Raw genomic sequence first — 15,243 nt, forward strand, 5'->3', positions numbered from 1 at the left:
GAATAGTAAAAGCTATATATGAAACAGAAAATGTACAATAGCTGAAACTTTGAGCCCAGATTAATTCTGGTCAGAGCTTTTCTAGTTTGCACCAAAGTGCTGTCTTGTGGTTATATGAGTGTACACATTAGCACTTCTGTTAGTCCACACCATAAGAGCATAGTCTACTTCAAAACACAAAGCGTTCAAGTCCAGTCCAGAGTCCAGAAAGAGGTTTGTTGCTGAACTTGTGAAGGACAGCGGTGACACAGTCAAGTGCGTCTTAGCGGAGTCTGTTCTTCTCAAGTGCTGCTCTGCTTTATTTGCTTCGAATTTTGGCCCATGTGTGCCGGTTTTTCCAAGGTCCATTAGTGATCAGTCTGTGTTTGTTTGTGTGTGTGTGTGTGTGTGTGTGTGTGTGTGTTTATGTGTCCAGAGTCCTCTCAGACCCGACTCTCTGCAATGTTGACTGGAGGCTGTTTCTGGCATTGCCACATGACTCCAGAGCCTTGATGTTTCTGTAAATAATAACAAACACAGTTATACCTCTTTCACACCAATGACCAGGGTTAGCTTACCCGGGATCATATTCAGTGAACAGCTAACGTTGTCACATACTCCAGTCCAACAGTACACCACCAGAACTGGATTTTTGTAGTGGATTACAACTTTAAGGATAAATTACCATGAGTGATAGGGCCAGAAAGTTACATGTTAGTCCACTGAAACTAAAGGGTTTAATTAAAATTAGGGCTGTCAAACGATACTTTTTTTTTTTTTTAAATTGCGATTAATCACTGAATTTCTATAGTTAAATCACGATTAATCGCATATTTTATCACAATTAAAATTCTATTATTTTGCATTTCAGAACAGTTTTTAAGTACATATTAACAATGGAAAGCAATTCTTACCAGTGGATCTTGATTGGGAACCAAATGAATGCAAAGAAAGTTACTTTATGAACTTGACTTTAAGATTTGTAATTATTTATTTACTGTAAACAAAAGTAAAATGTGTGAATCTGTCATTATTCCACAATTCCTCGAAGTACCTAACTAAAAAACTAAAAATCCCTATCCTTACTAGAGTCAATATAGTGTTTAGTAACTCCTAAATAATGTTGATTACTCACTGACGTCCAGTGATCACCAGTTAATGAGACAGTGTTTGCAGCACCTTGCAGCTGTTCCAGTGTGGCTGCTTTCTCCGTGTCATACAGGCTGTGTATCTGTGACAACTACTGTCCCCCTCGACGGCAACGAGACAGGTCAGAACATGCCAACCGTAGTACGTCCTCTACGATGCTGACAGGTCTGCAGTTAGTTGCCACCCGTTTCGCAAGAGCTGTAGTAATTTTTTGGGATTTGGTTTCATCCACAGATCGGCAAGTAGCACTCTCCAAAATACTGCTTTGCCTGAGTGGTTAACTGTTCTACTATGCTTAGCTCCGTAGGTGGTAGCTCAAGCTTGACGTGCTTCGGTGATATTTTAATTCGGCTTCACACAATGTACATATGGCTTTCGATTTGTCTACGAGCCGTCCGGGAGTTTTGGAAAATAAAAATCGCCATTCAGGATTTCATTGCTGCTGTGTTTCTCCATCATGCTGCAGCCTGCAGCAGCAGGATGTGTTACGAGGAAGTGGCAGCTTGATGATAAGTAACGGTGCTGCAAAGGGTCAAAATAGTAGCCTGTTAGGCATGACGCAAAGCCGAGTGAAGTGTAAAATAAATTCATAAATGCCGGCATGCGATTAAAAAGAAATGTATCGCATCGCGTCGGCCCTTAATCGCATCGCGATTAATGCGTTAACGCTGACAGCCCTAATTAAAATACATTTAAATAACCTAAAAAACAATAAATAAACCCATTCCAACACCAAAATGAGCAATCACCTGTGTCCACCACCGCTACTATGCGCACTAAGTGCAAAACATTCATTATGTGCTTCATTCCTGAAGATAGGATGGTAACTGTGGTATTTTGTACCTGGAAGCTGCCTGCTGATTGGCTCATTCTGTCACGTCCTTACCGGGACATGAAGGCCTGCAGCACGGCCACGTTGTCTTTGGGGAAGTAGTCCTGTCGAACGACGTGCTCCAAGGCGTGGAGGTGGCCGGGAACCACGAGCACAGGCTTCACCTTGTCCTCACTCTGAGCAGCCGAGAGCACGGGACGGAGGGACGGAGGGGGGAGGACGAGAGGACAGAAAAGAGAGGAATGTTAAAAACAATGGAACATGTAGTGAAAAGACCAGGGGCGATTCTAGGATCAGACCTTCAGGGGGGCTCAGCCCCAAATGAGAATGTGACACGCATACATGGAGTCACATGACTGCTAAGATGTAGTCCATCTGTGTTTGCCAGAGAAGATGGTGTCCCAGCAGCCTCAGATGATGCCCCTCCCCCTGCTCAAGAGGTGGAGCAGGATGGTGTGTCTGTAAAGCGCCTGGGAATGGTTTTCAGAACCATGTTGTAGGCTGAGGACAAATGATGTCTCAACCCACCGCTCCTATTTAAAGAGAGTCGCTCCACTTTAACAAATATGGCCTCCTTGACGCCTCTTTCAAACCACCTATCCTCTCTATCCAGGATATAGACATCTTGATCTTGAAAACTGTGTTGTTCTTTTTGTAGATGAGTATAGACTGCTAAAACTATGATTTATTACATTACACTATGACATTAATATTATAGAGTCTATGGTTTTTAACTAAACCTGAGACTTTATAAGTCACAGTAATAACGACCAGTTTGACACAATGTTCTAACATTCAGCAATTTTAGTTGCTTACGTTTCAATTTGGCTTCTAATCTGCGCCACGAAATGACCAACTTCTTCTCTGGGGACTACCAACTTTAAACTCAACAACCGTCTCCTGCTCTCCCTCTGACAGATCAGATAGAGACTCAGCCAAAGGCGGGAGTCTGGCACAACCTCCTCTGATTGGCCAACACTACGTTTCTGTTAACCCTTTCCTTGACTGGGTTACAGGTGCATAACATCGGCGACAGACACACAGGATATTAAACCTAAAAAGGCTTGAGTGCCCCTAAAAAGGGTCTAAAATCGCCAACGGAAAAGCCCAACGTGAGAAATGCAGACAAGAGAAATGTAAAGGAAGCAAAAAGGCATCAGAAAATGACAGTGAAGAAATAAAAGTGCCTTGGCAAACCTTGCTGAATATGTGCAGATCAAGCATACCTTGAGAAGTCCGAGCAGCACTAACAGAGATGATACAAAGCTGTAGCCTTGGAAGGACGGAGTGGCAAAAGCTTTTTTCAGAAGGGCGTCTGTGAGGAAAAAACAAACAAATCAGCTATTACAAAACGTATAATCCAACAGTGTCAACTAAAAAAGAAAATAACAGAAAATGCACGTCTTGTTAGCACAGACGCTTAAAGGTGCAGTAGGTAAGACTTATAAAACTAACTTTCTGTCATATTTGCTGAAACTGACCCTATGTAGTAGAACTACATGAAGCTGGTCATTTAAAAGAATAATCCAGCTCCTCTGGCTCCACCTACAGCGGGGGGTGTCTAACTGCGTGTCAATCACTGCTCATGCACACACATTCATTCTCCCTTGTGGGGGGAGGGGCTTAGGAGACCGTTTTGGGCTTTAGCGGAAAGGGGGGAGGGACTGAGAAGTTGTCGATGTTCAAATTTTTTGGCTAAGTCCTGGATCTTCACAATCCTACCTACAGCACCTTTAATGGCTAAAGTGAAGCATTACATTTTTTTTTTTAATATATTGTGTTAAACAACCTAACTAGCATCTTCCATCAAATATCTGTGTAGTCTAAATGTAGCAGAGGTCGAGATAAAAGGCAGGTAAAAAGCAAAAACTTCAACAGACCATAATGCAATTCAGCTACTAGAAATGTTTTCTTTACGGTCGAGCAGAGAATGACAGGAGATATTAAGAAATATGACGATGATGAACGAAAGTTGTTAATGGACAGGTTAAAGTAATAGTTAAACATTTTGGGAAATATGCTTATTCGCTTTCTTGCCTTGAGTTAGATAAAAAGATTGACACCACTTAGTTAACATGAGCTTCAAAAGCCTTTTGACAGAGCCTCTGCTAGCCGTTTCCCCCTGTATCCAGTCTTTGTGCTAAGCTAAGCTAAGCTAAGCTAAGCGGCTGTCGGCTCCAGCTATATAATTGTCATATGGTGTTTTTCTACTACATGGTACCTGCTCGACTCAATGGTTTTCCATTCTGATAAAAAGTCCCTGGTACCTGCCAACAGGTACTTTTTTTAGTATCACCTCCGTCGAGGTTCCAAGCGAGCTGAGGCGATACCAAAAGGTGACGTGAAAACCTGCAGACTACTGATTGGTCGGAGAGAATCGTCACTAATCACTGTCTCATCATTGCTATAGCGACAGACGGGGGGGTGTCCTGAACAAACCCGCCATTTTTAAATAGTTCAGCCAGCTGTGTTTTTTTTGCTGCCTCCAGCTTCTTTAGAAACTAAATTTATCTTCTGGCATGCTGAGAGTCAAAAACGACACACCTTCGACGTTCTGTGTGTGTGTTGCGTTAGGTCACGGCAGTTTCCTGCGGCGTCGCTATGACGACCAGCCACGCTCGCCTCACACATGAGGCGGTACTAAATCTGCAATGGAAAAAGGAGGACAGGGCACCGCGGCCGAGTCGAGCCGAGCTGAGTCGAGCAGGTACCATGTAGTGGAAAAACGCCAACAGAGACATGAGAGTAGTATCAATCGTATTATGAAATAAGAAAGTAAAATAAGCAAAACATTTTCTAAAATGTCAAGTTATTCCATTACATGTGAAGGGTCTTGACTAGACAGATTGGGAGCAGGGTCCAACATAAAAAAAATAAATAACTGCAAGACACTGAACGGCATTAATTAATTTGTGACACGAGGTTTCTCGTCAGTCACACTTCTGTCAGCAAGGGCATGTACAACAACAATCGAATCAACTCATGAAGACCAAGTGCCTCACCGATGCTGTCCAACACTGCATTCTTAACTTCATTATTATCTTCCTTGTACACAGATGCAATCTTGAGGAAGGCTTCGGCTGTTTTTGTAGCATCTGACACGTCCACCTAGACACAGAGAAAGGAAGAAGCATTTACTGATGTGATGTCCACTCTGCTTATACATGACCAAACTGATGCATGCTTGTTTCTTTTGCATCGAGTAATCACACAGATACATTTTAACTTCCGTGCTGAAATGTTCTTAAATGTAACTTAAAGTGCTCATATTATGCTTATTATCAGGTTCATAATTGTATTTAGAGGTTATATCAGAATAGGTTTACATGGTTTAATATTTTTGTTGTACTACACATTGCTGCAGCTCCTCTTTTCACCCTGTGTGTTGAGCTCTCTGTTTTAGCTACCGAGTGAGGCATCACACTTCTGTACCATCTTTGTTGGGAGTCGCACATGCTCAGTAGCTAGGTAAGGACTACTAGCCAGTCAGAAGCAGAGTATGAGGGCGTGCCATGCTAGCAGCTAGGTGAGCATTATAACGTGTGTTCCAAAGTGACCACGTTTGTCTCTGAAGTAAAGGCTGGACTACAGTAGAGCTGTTTGGAGCAGATTGTGAACAGTGTTTTCTGTTGGAGATGGTAAGTCCCTTTGGGGTGGACTTTGGGCTTTTTCACTTTTTAAACCTATAAACGTGCACAAAAAGATATATAACACAATAAAGTGAAGGGAAAAAGCCAAAAAGCATAATATGAGCACTGAGAGAGACACTGATGAGAAATTTCTTTTGGACTTTAGTATCTCATTACCAGATCGATGCAGTTCTGTGGCTACAAACTTAAGCTGGTGTGCATGTATTCGTGGAATCACAATGTGTTTACCTGCTGCTCGATCAGCAACGCCCTCTTGGCCCCCAGTTTGAGCAGTTTGTCTGGGGACGGAAAGCTGAGGAAGGAGGAGACGTCTGGCGGCCGTGGTGCTGATACAGGGGTGGACAGCTATGAGGGCAAGGGGAGAGAAAAAGAAAGTCAACTAAACCACAACACCAAACATACACAACAGCAGCTTATGTGTCCTCAAACTGACGCTGTTGTGCTATAAGATGTGGAAATACATGTCAGAAATATTAATATAGCAACATATGCTCCTAATTAATAGGAACGGGAACACAAACGATACACATGAAGAATGATCTTTCCATTTCAAATTAAATTGTTACAGTTTTTGCCTCTTTTCAGTGCAGCAAGCTTGTGGGGAACTGTTGGTGCACAGTCCTCCTATCAGATCCTGCATTTAGGCTCGTGCTAAGAAATATCGTACGCAAAAATGAGACCTTTAACATTGCTTAACTTACCGACACATGTCAACTGCAATGAGCAGGAGGGTGACATTGTGGTTGCTTTTGAACAAACAATGTTTTTTGAATCACAATCAAACTTTGTTTATTAGGTGGGAATTTAAACTTCACTCGACTCATGTATGCACAGGTAATTAAGGATGTTTTCTTTTTTTTTTTTGGGGGAGGGGGGTGTTTGCTTTGATGCCACACGTCATCATCCCACATGTATCTGACCTTGACGTCATTGCTTTCCTCTTCCTCCTCTTCTTCCTCTTCCTCCACTAGTTCCTCCTCATCCACATCCTCGTCATCTTCGTCCTCTTCCTCATCTTCGTCCTCGTAGTCATCCTCTGGCTCACCCTCGTCGTCACTGAGGCAAATTAAAGACACCGCTCAGTTAGGGAGGATTTTGGGATGAGACGCATCGTTTTAAGCGATCGTGATATTCCACAAAATCACGTGCAAAGTCTTTGGGGGGTTTTCAGGTGCAGATGTGATGTATTCGACCACAAACACATAACGTGTACGGTACAAATGGGATTTACACAAGCCACGAGGAAGGTTATGGTGGAAAAATGTGAATTAATTTCACCTGCAATTGTACTTTAACGTCACCTGCCATCATTTGTAATTATTTTATCCAAGGGTTATTATTTAACCCGCCTGCCTCCCACTCTGCAATTGGACAATCTGAAGAGTTGCAATGTGTTTTGGGGCAGTTGAGTTTGTCCTGCTAGCTCTTGTACCATACCCAGAAATCTATTATGCTGTACATCCGAGCATTTCTCACGTACACAATGTCCACATAGCAGTTGGAACGCACTACATACTCAATGTTATATATGGATTCCATTAAATACACCACAGGAGCTATAGTATGACATGATTACCTGAGTGATCCTAGAAGCTTGCCAATGTTCATGCCTTCCATGGCATCTTTCAGAGCTTTGCAGCCATCCTCTCCTAGACAGTTACCTGAAAATCAAAGATCATTTTATTACCACGTAGTCGGGAGCAAATAATCATAAAGAAAGTCTGTAAGTAACGTCTCTTCAAATGAAAGTCACTGACTCCTTTAAAACCGTTTAAAGCTGACTTTTGTACTTTTGAAGAGGATAACAGCTAAAGATAAAATAACTAAAAAGGCAGATGCGCGAGTTAGTTTTTTTTGCCGTTTTTTTTTTTTACCATTTAGGTCCAGTTTCTCCAGCTGGTCCCGGTCCTTTACTGCTTGTGCCACAGCCAGAGCAGCTTCCTCTGTAATCTCGCCAAATGACAGATTGAGTTCCTGTTAAACGTAACAGAATATTTACTCAGAAGGGAAGAAAAAAAAAGTCAGCAAAAAAAAAAAGCTAAGAAAAAGACCTTTCAGAATAAATTTGGGATAGAAATGATCAAAGTCCACAGGTGTGTGCCCATGTTTAGTCTGGCTGCTTATGCCCAGTTACATCCAGATTGTCCCCAAATGCAAATGATCAGGGTCACAACATACAAGCTGACTCTGGCAACAAATTATCATTCTGAGGGCCCTGACACACCAACCAGACGGCCGACCGTCGGCAGAAAAGCCAGTCGGACTGATCAGTCGGGTCCCGAGGTCCAAAAAATGCCTCAGAACACACTGAGGCGACGCCGACTTGAGCGTACGCTCTGCGCGTGCGCGAAACGTAATACGTCTCCATAGCAGCAGGCGGCGCTGCTCTGTATTGTTTCCATTAACAGTCTGATTATTTCCCAGAAAATGAAAACCAGCAGCTGATTGGACGAACGCATCACGTGGTTCTTTTTTCTCCGGAAATTCCCAGCCAGACTGTCATGGCGGCTTGTTCAGAATACGATCTCATATTGTACTAAAATAGTTCACCGAAACGTGTTTCTGAAAACATTTTAAGCGAGAAATAGGCCGTGCAGTTGCTAATTCTGTCTTCATTTCAGATTGACAAAGGTCAGTTTAAAAGATTTTCGTCAGATTTTGAGCGGCTCATCTGCTCCCCATTTCCGGGTGAGTCCCGACTGCCCTGTCCCCGACTGAACATGTCAGGTCGGCCCAAATGAAGGCCGACGGCTCCTCGGACGGACGACGGCACGGGACACACCGAACAGACTTGAGTCACGGACCTCGCCAGACGGCCCGACGCCCGATTATCGGGCTGGTGTGTCTTCTCTCTGAGAGGTAGTTACAGCTCAGGCCAGATCGGAGGGGGGGGAATACTATAGCTCACTTCACTCACCTTGAGGATTGGTAATCCCTCTGATACAGTTTCTGCAATAGCCATGGCTCCTGCTGGTCGCACCAGACAGTCGCCAAAGTTGATCACCTGGATGCTGCGTAGGTGCTTCAGGGCCTGTGAAGGACACAGATATTATTTGCTACAGCTTCAAAGATTGTTTGCTGTTGAAGCCTCAATTAACGACAACAGCAAGTTTATGTGTGGGCCCTGAAGATGGAAAAGATAACTTCCTTCACCAAGTTCATAGGTCTGTAAAAATGTTGCGGTGTTGGGTAAACAAGGTAATAAAAACCTGGTACAGCGGAAAATAGAAATTCAATGTCTTTCATTCTATGCTTGTGCACTGCTGGACATATCTATCTAATAAATGATAAGATTGATGGGATAATGATTAGGGGAGTCACTGTAAGAAGTGAGGGAATCACCTGCACTTGTCATTCAAAATAAAAACAAATTCATTTATTTTAACAATCATTTTGACAAGGAGCTTTTCACTGTCAGCCACTGGCAGTAATTGTAATCTCAATTGCCAACTGTCATGATATTGTCTGATGTAAGTAGTAAGTAAATACAGTCCATCCAGAAAAATGCGGAGTTTCTTTGTGATTTTTGCAGTCAAAAATCCTTGATTATGCGGCACGTTTTCTTAAAAAATGCGATGGAATATGCAGGATATTTATGCAATTTTATGTGATGAAATTGCAGGAACTTGCAAAAACTGCGGTTTCATCATGGCTTCATCGCGGGGTTTGCAGCTTTTCGATGATGTTCACGTCGCGTAATTACGTCACTTCATAACGTCACTTCATAACGTTCCCATGGCAACAGGGGAAAATGGCTGCTCTTGTGTAAAGTAAACGCGAAATTTTTCAACTTTCTGCTAAGATATGTGACTTTTTGCAACGAAAATGTAGGGATTATGAAATCTATATCAAAAATATAATCTAAATCATATTTTGCGCCGAAATCGGCAATTTATGAGGCGAAAGTGCGACGTATTTGAAAAAATGCGGCCCCCGCATAAATATGCGGACTTTGGCTGATTATGCATTGAATTATGCGATCGCATAATTGCGTTTTTCTGAAGGGACTGTAAATAAAGTTTATTTGTATAGCACTTTTCACAGACAAAGTCACAAAGTGCTTCACAGGCCAAATAAATACATACATTAAAACAGATAAATAGTCATAAAAAGCACAATAAACCACAAATCTTAGTCAAACACAAAATTATAAATACAAAATAATACAGTCTGCAATTTGGCTAGATGAACGCCTTACTAAAAAGATGCGTCTTGAGCTGTTTTTTAAAAAAAGATTTCAACAGATGCAGACATTCTTAAAATATGTGGTAAGACGTTCCACAGTCTAGGAGCGATTGTTTGAAAAGCTCAATCACCTTTTCTTTTCAGCCTAGTACGAGGAACAGCCAGTAATCCCTGATGTGATGATGTCAAAGATCTGCTGACAGTAGTTTTAAGGGTGCAGCAGATCACTTATGTAAGCCGGTGCCTGACCATTGATGGCTCTCTATGTAATTACAAGAATTTTGAACTGGATCCTGTATTTAACCGGTAGCAAGTGCAAAGAGGCCAGGATAGGGGTAATATGACATCATGACCTCCCTGACATTGTCAGCAACCTAGCAGCAGCATTCTGGACCAATTGTAAACGATCTACAGATGATCTAGTGAGGCAAGTAAAAAGAGAATTACAGTAATCCAAACGCGAAGAAACAAATGCATGTATATTCACTTCTAACTCAGTGTAGGATGCAACACGTCTGAGTTTAGCGATGTTTCTAAGGTGGAAAAAAACAAGTGCGGGTTAGTGACTTTACATGTTTGTCAAGGCTCATGGCCTGACCTAAAGTCGCACCAAGATTTCTTAGGCTGGAACGCACATTGGAGTTTAGTGAACCAATACTACTAGCCACCTCCGACACAATGCTGTCCGCAGCAACAATCAAAACCTCAGTTTTGTCGGCAATTAACTGAAGGAAGTTACTGGCCATCCAGTCTTTTATAGCAGAAAGACACTCCTGTAAAACAGTTAGATGATCAGTCTGGTTGGGTTTAAAAGATAAATACAATTGAATGTCATCCGCATAGCAGTGGTATGAAATACCTTTAAATTTATTGATAACGTGTCCAAGTGGAAGCATATAAAGGGCGAATACAATTGGTCCCAGAACCGAACCCTGGGGCACCCCACAAGTTAAAGCAGTGAACTCAGACATGTAAGGGCCAACAGCCACAAAAAAAACCTCCTAACTAATAAGAACAGACCCAATCAAGGGCTCTCCCAGAGATGTCTGTGTACCTGAGCCATGGCGATAGCCCCCTTCTCAGTGAAGGTGTTGTCGTTGAGGTTGAGGATGCGGAGGCCTGCGTTGTGCTGCACGGCTGTGGCCAGAGCTGTCACACCAGGATGATTGATGCCATTCTGGGGCATGTGAACCTCCTCCAGGCTGCCCATCAACTGGGAACACAAATTATAATCCACAAATGAATCTACCTACACAGCCACACAGTACTTTTACACAGAGAACAGCAGTTAGTCTACATTAACAGATTCGTACAGCTTTGAACAACTACAACAACTATGGTCAAGTAGTCAAATAACTGACAATATGAGCTGCATAGATATAAACAGATCTGAGATAAATCCATGGAATTAATCATGCCAAGTGCTCCAGGAAGGAAAGCTGTAGTGAAATCTCTCACAATGGTCGTAACGTAATGTAGCGTGACAATGTGGCATTCTTCATCAAAGGAGATTTTTCTGTTTCCCCAGAAACAAGTAAAGTCTTCAAAGCTCAAGCAGTAGTTAGTCCTGTACCTGGAAGGCTTGAGCGAGGGCAGTGGCTCCATCGTTCTCCAGACGGTTCCTCCCTGCAACAAACACCTTCAGGCCGAGGGGGGCGCCCTCTGCACTGGACTTTTTATGGCACTGGGTCAATGAAGCAGCCAAGATCTGAGGAGTCAACAAACACAGAATTTTACGTCTAACATATTGCGAATTTTTACAACCATTTTTGTTTTTGGAAAATTCTCTTTTTATTCCAGCTTTGAAAAACATTGAAAAATATATCTAGTCTATCTTTCAGTGCTTGAACTTCAACTTAGTCTTCAACTCCTTTCATCAGAACATTATTTGCATCTTAAAAGTAGTATTGGATTGCATTAGACTGCACAGGTGTACCTAATAACGTGACCAGTGAGTAAATATTGTCCAACAATGATGGTACCCAACAATGTAGATGGAAACATGTCTCATTTTTAAAAGAGGTTCTCATGACTTACCTTCCCCCCTCCAATGCCCATGCCACAGTTATTGAGCCGTAGCTCCTGCAATGTGTAGCAGGCCGTGCTCTTGAGCAACTTCTCGATGCCCTTCACCCCATCTGGTCCAAAGGCGTTGTCACTGAGGTCTATAACAGTGAGCCTGGCACCCGCCAGCATCAGAGCGTCACCCAGTGAATTCTACAACACAAGGAGAGAGAAGAGACTGAATAAATGGCAGGATAACTCGGGGCAGTATCCCAAAAACAAAACAAAAAAACAACATAGTTACAGCTATGTAATCATTCAGAAGTAAAGCCAGACATGAACAGTGTGCAATATTTCAACACCTTCTGACTGGAAGCCTAAACTTGCTTTGACAATGACATTAATGTTGAGGAAGAAGTGCATTACCAGGGCAGGTGGGATCTCAGAGCGCAGGCGACCGGTAAACATGTCACTCCAATAGCAGCGCTGAAAGAGAGTAAAGATACACAGTGTCAGCTGAGAGACAATCTTGAATATATACTCCATTATAAAAAATAAATATAAAAACCTGAAGAGTTTTTCATGTCTTATGTGATAGTAAACGGAAAATCTTTAGGTTTTGGAATGTTCGTCGGACAAAAAAAGGTTTTGTTGACATCACATTAGGCTTAAGTAAATTATGATAGGAATTTGGTATTATTTTTTTATAGACCCAAACCGTTCCACCAGGATCTCACAAGAAGAGCTGCAAAGATGAATCGATAAGTTGTCAACGATTAAATTAATGGACAACTATTTTGATAATTGAGTCATCGGTTTGAGTCATTTTTTTTATGGAAAAACAATCAAAATTCTCTGATTCCATCTTCTTAAATGTGAATATTTTCTTGTTTCTTCACTCCTCTTAGTATTTAAACTGAATATCTTTGAATTGTGGACGAAACAAGACATTTGAGGATGTCATCTTGGGCTTTGGGAAACACTAATCGACATTTTTCACCATTTTCTGACATTTTATAGAACAAACAACTAACCGAGAAAATAATCGTTAGTTTCAGCCCTAAATGAGAATGCTGAAAAAAGTCAAGAATAAACAACCCAAACCTTGAACTTGCTCTTTGTTTCTAGGGCCTTGGCAATGGCCTGTGCTGCTGCCACACCTATAGTGTTTCCCTCCAACCTCAGAGCCTGTAAATCCTCAAAGTCCTGGATTTCCTTAACCATCTCCTCCACTGGAGAGGGGGGGCATGGTTAGGGGTAACAGTTGAGAAAGAAAGATAAGAGAGTTGGGATGTTAAAAAAAAAAAAAAATCATTAAAACCAAGACTTTAATGTGTTTAAGCAATCAAGCCTCGCTGGCTTACAGGCAGGGTTTCTGGCACACATGCACAGTGACGTCTGACACTCACCTGATTGGGCATCATCCAGCTTTCTTCCCTGGCCTTTGTAGCTCAGCTCTCCTTCCTCTACTGCAGCCTTAGCCAGAGAGTCGGCCAACTGCGCAACAATGTCTGTCGCCATTGGGACACCTGAGGGACAAACACATAGTTCACTTTTAAATCTGTTTCATGATAATCCTGGTGTCCAATGAGAGAGTTGGTTTCCTTTGCCAAACAGGTATCACTTATTACCAATTAAGAACCAAATAACTGACCACATAACACAGTTTTAGTGTGGACATTCTGGCTTTAACTACCGTGTTTTCTTTCTAGAAAGCTTAGTCCACCTTTCTACTAGACAGAAACTGCTGAAAGTGCTGTTTTCGCAAAAGGACAATCCACCCTAAAACTAGATGTATATCTGCTGTACAACATTACACTGCAGCTCCGATTTAATTTGTAGATTTGAACATGTCTCTTTGTACGCTGAACAGCATACAGACTGTAAAGATTTCATCTAAAGATAGCATAGGTTAGGGACAAATCCTGAAGCTCCTCCATGTACAATGAACTAACAGTGTTTTCTGGTAACTTCAACGAAATGTGAACTTATTGAAGTCAGTCACTTCCCAATTCACTGTCTAACCAGATGCAAAAACATTAGTTTAAGTTGTCATGCTTCTTCAACACAGAAAGATTATTCACTCATCAGAAGTGAATGGTGTTTTAAGCAAGTAATAATAAGCAGGCTGAGAATTGGACCAGGCAACCTAAACAGCACACATCACATCAAACTGTTTTTGTGATCATTGTGAGGAACTACAAACTGTAGTATAGAGCATGGAGGAAATATGTATCAGAGAGAAAGCACATGTTGGAATAAATTAAACGATGTGGGATAACAAACGCAGAAATAAAGAACATAACGTTACTGGAGTGTGGTGAAAGTGGACAAGTTAGAAGATGCTTGTCAGTCTCCTAATTAGAATAGGACTGATGAGGAAAATGTGACATGCTGGACACTGTAGGAGTTAACTCCAGAAGATGACAGTAGTGCAACATTAAGGATGCAAGCTGCCGTTAAAACCCAAAGAAGAGAAAGAAGAATGTTGTTTTGGGGTAGATTTTCCCCTGTTAGCAGCTGCCCCCGGCGGCTAGCATTAGCTGAGTGCTGCTAACGTTATGCTAACACAACAACACGGTTTGATGCCAGTGGAGTTACTATGGCCGTTGTTGACAACTATCTGTTCAGTAACATATACCGTGCTTGCAAGATACTTAACAAACTTAGTCCGGTGGTAATAGGATTATAAAATAGAAATTTGAGTCAGCTAGCTAGCACTGGTAGGTGGGACAGAGCGTGGCTTTTACTCGGCCTCTCCAGTCGGCAACAACCGCTGACTAAGGTACCTAGCTACACCGCAGTTAGCCTGAGCCCTCCAGTCCCCAGTTTAGATTCGTTATTATTACCCATTACTAAGTGTACTCCCAATAGAAATTAATATATTCATTACCACAACACTGCTGTGATGATTGAATCCTGTCCAGTCACACACACACACACACTCCCGCTTGCTCGTAGTGTTTAAAACCAAGTCTTCTTCTTTTTAAGGTTTGGCAGACTAGCCGCTGTAATGGCGTATCGCTGCCCTCTACTGTTAGTTATACAATTGTACAATAAAGAGAAATTCAGTGTACATGATTTACATACAGAGAGTGCCAAGCTTATACAGAAGTAATTGTTAAAACTCTAAAAGGTGTATGTTCTTTTAGTGGTAAAATATATCAGTAAGGTTTACTTAATAGCTTTTTTTCAGATATTTTGAACACCCCACAGCCTTCTTCAGCCTTTTTTGTTTATTTCTTGTTTTCAATTTTGGATCTCATACTGTAACTAGTATTTGAAATTTGAGGTCTGTTTGATTAATAAATAGCAGCTTTAAAGATGTTTTCAAAATATCAAACTATCATACATTTGATCAAAAATAAAGTGGCTTTATTTAATCCCAAAAAAACCAAATGCTACATAAAAAAGGTGAATATTCATCTCAAGGAAAACGCATAA

The 15,243-nt window shown here is 41.7% G+C and overlaps 1 protein-coding gene across 2 annotated transcripts; it reads right to left on the bottom strand.

Annotated features, from left to right (window-relative positions):
* Positions 1–301: 301 nt before the first annotated feature.
* rangap1a (RAN GTPase activating protein 1a) lies at positions 302–14,869 on the bottom strand. 2 transcript variants are annotated; one of them, XM_031320677.2, is made up of 16 exons: positions 14,693–14,869; positions 13,209–13,328; positions 12,904–13,031; positions 12,226–12,285; positions 11,833–12,012; positions 11,369–11,503; positions 10,850–11,008; positions 8,528–8,641; positions 7,485–7,584; positions 7,187–7,271; positions 6,531–6,666; positions 5,839–5,955; positions 4,963–5,068; positions 3,187–3,275; positions 2,015–2,136; positions 302–497 (listed from the first exon to the last, which is right to left on the bottom strand). In XM_031320677.2, exons 2-16 carry the CDS (start codon positions 13,318–13,320, stop codon positions 404–406), a joined length of 1,737 nt encoding a protein of 578 aa, XP_031176537.1. In that variant the 5' UTR covers positions 13,321–13,328; positions 14,693–14,869; the 3' UTR covers positions 302–403. The 2 variants fall into 2 exon arrangements, with proteins under 2 accessions (XP_031176537.1, XP_031176538.1); XM_031320678.2 differs by having other exon boundaries at positions 338–497; positions 1,972–2,136.
* Between the last annotated feature and the right edge of the window lie 374 nt (positions 14,870–15,243).

This window comes from Sander lucioperca, chromosome 21, assembly GCF_008315115.2.
Source record: "Sander lucioperca isolate FBNREF2018 chromosome 21, SLUC_FBN_1.2, whole genome shotgun sequence".
Taxonomy (NCBI): domain Eukaryota; kingdom Metazoa; phylum Chordata; class Actinopteri; order Perciformes; family Percidae; genus Sander; species Sander lucioperca.

Bases quoted from the DNA above. Each gene is read 5' to 3' on its own strand.
- rangap1a (XM_031320677.2), bottom strand. From the start codon at position 13,320: ATGGCGACAGACATTGTTGCGCAGTTGGCCGACTCTCTGGCTAAGGCT. The intron at 11,009-11,368 runs GTACAGGACTAA...TTGTGTTCCCAG, and splicing joins CCCTCGCTCAAGCCTTCCAG to TTGATGGGCAGCCTGGAGGA. The intron at 2,137-3,186 runs GTATGCTTGATC...TCGGCTGCTCAG, and splicing joins TGCTGCTCGGACTTCTCAAG to AGTGAGGACAAGGTGAAGCC.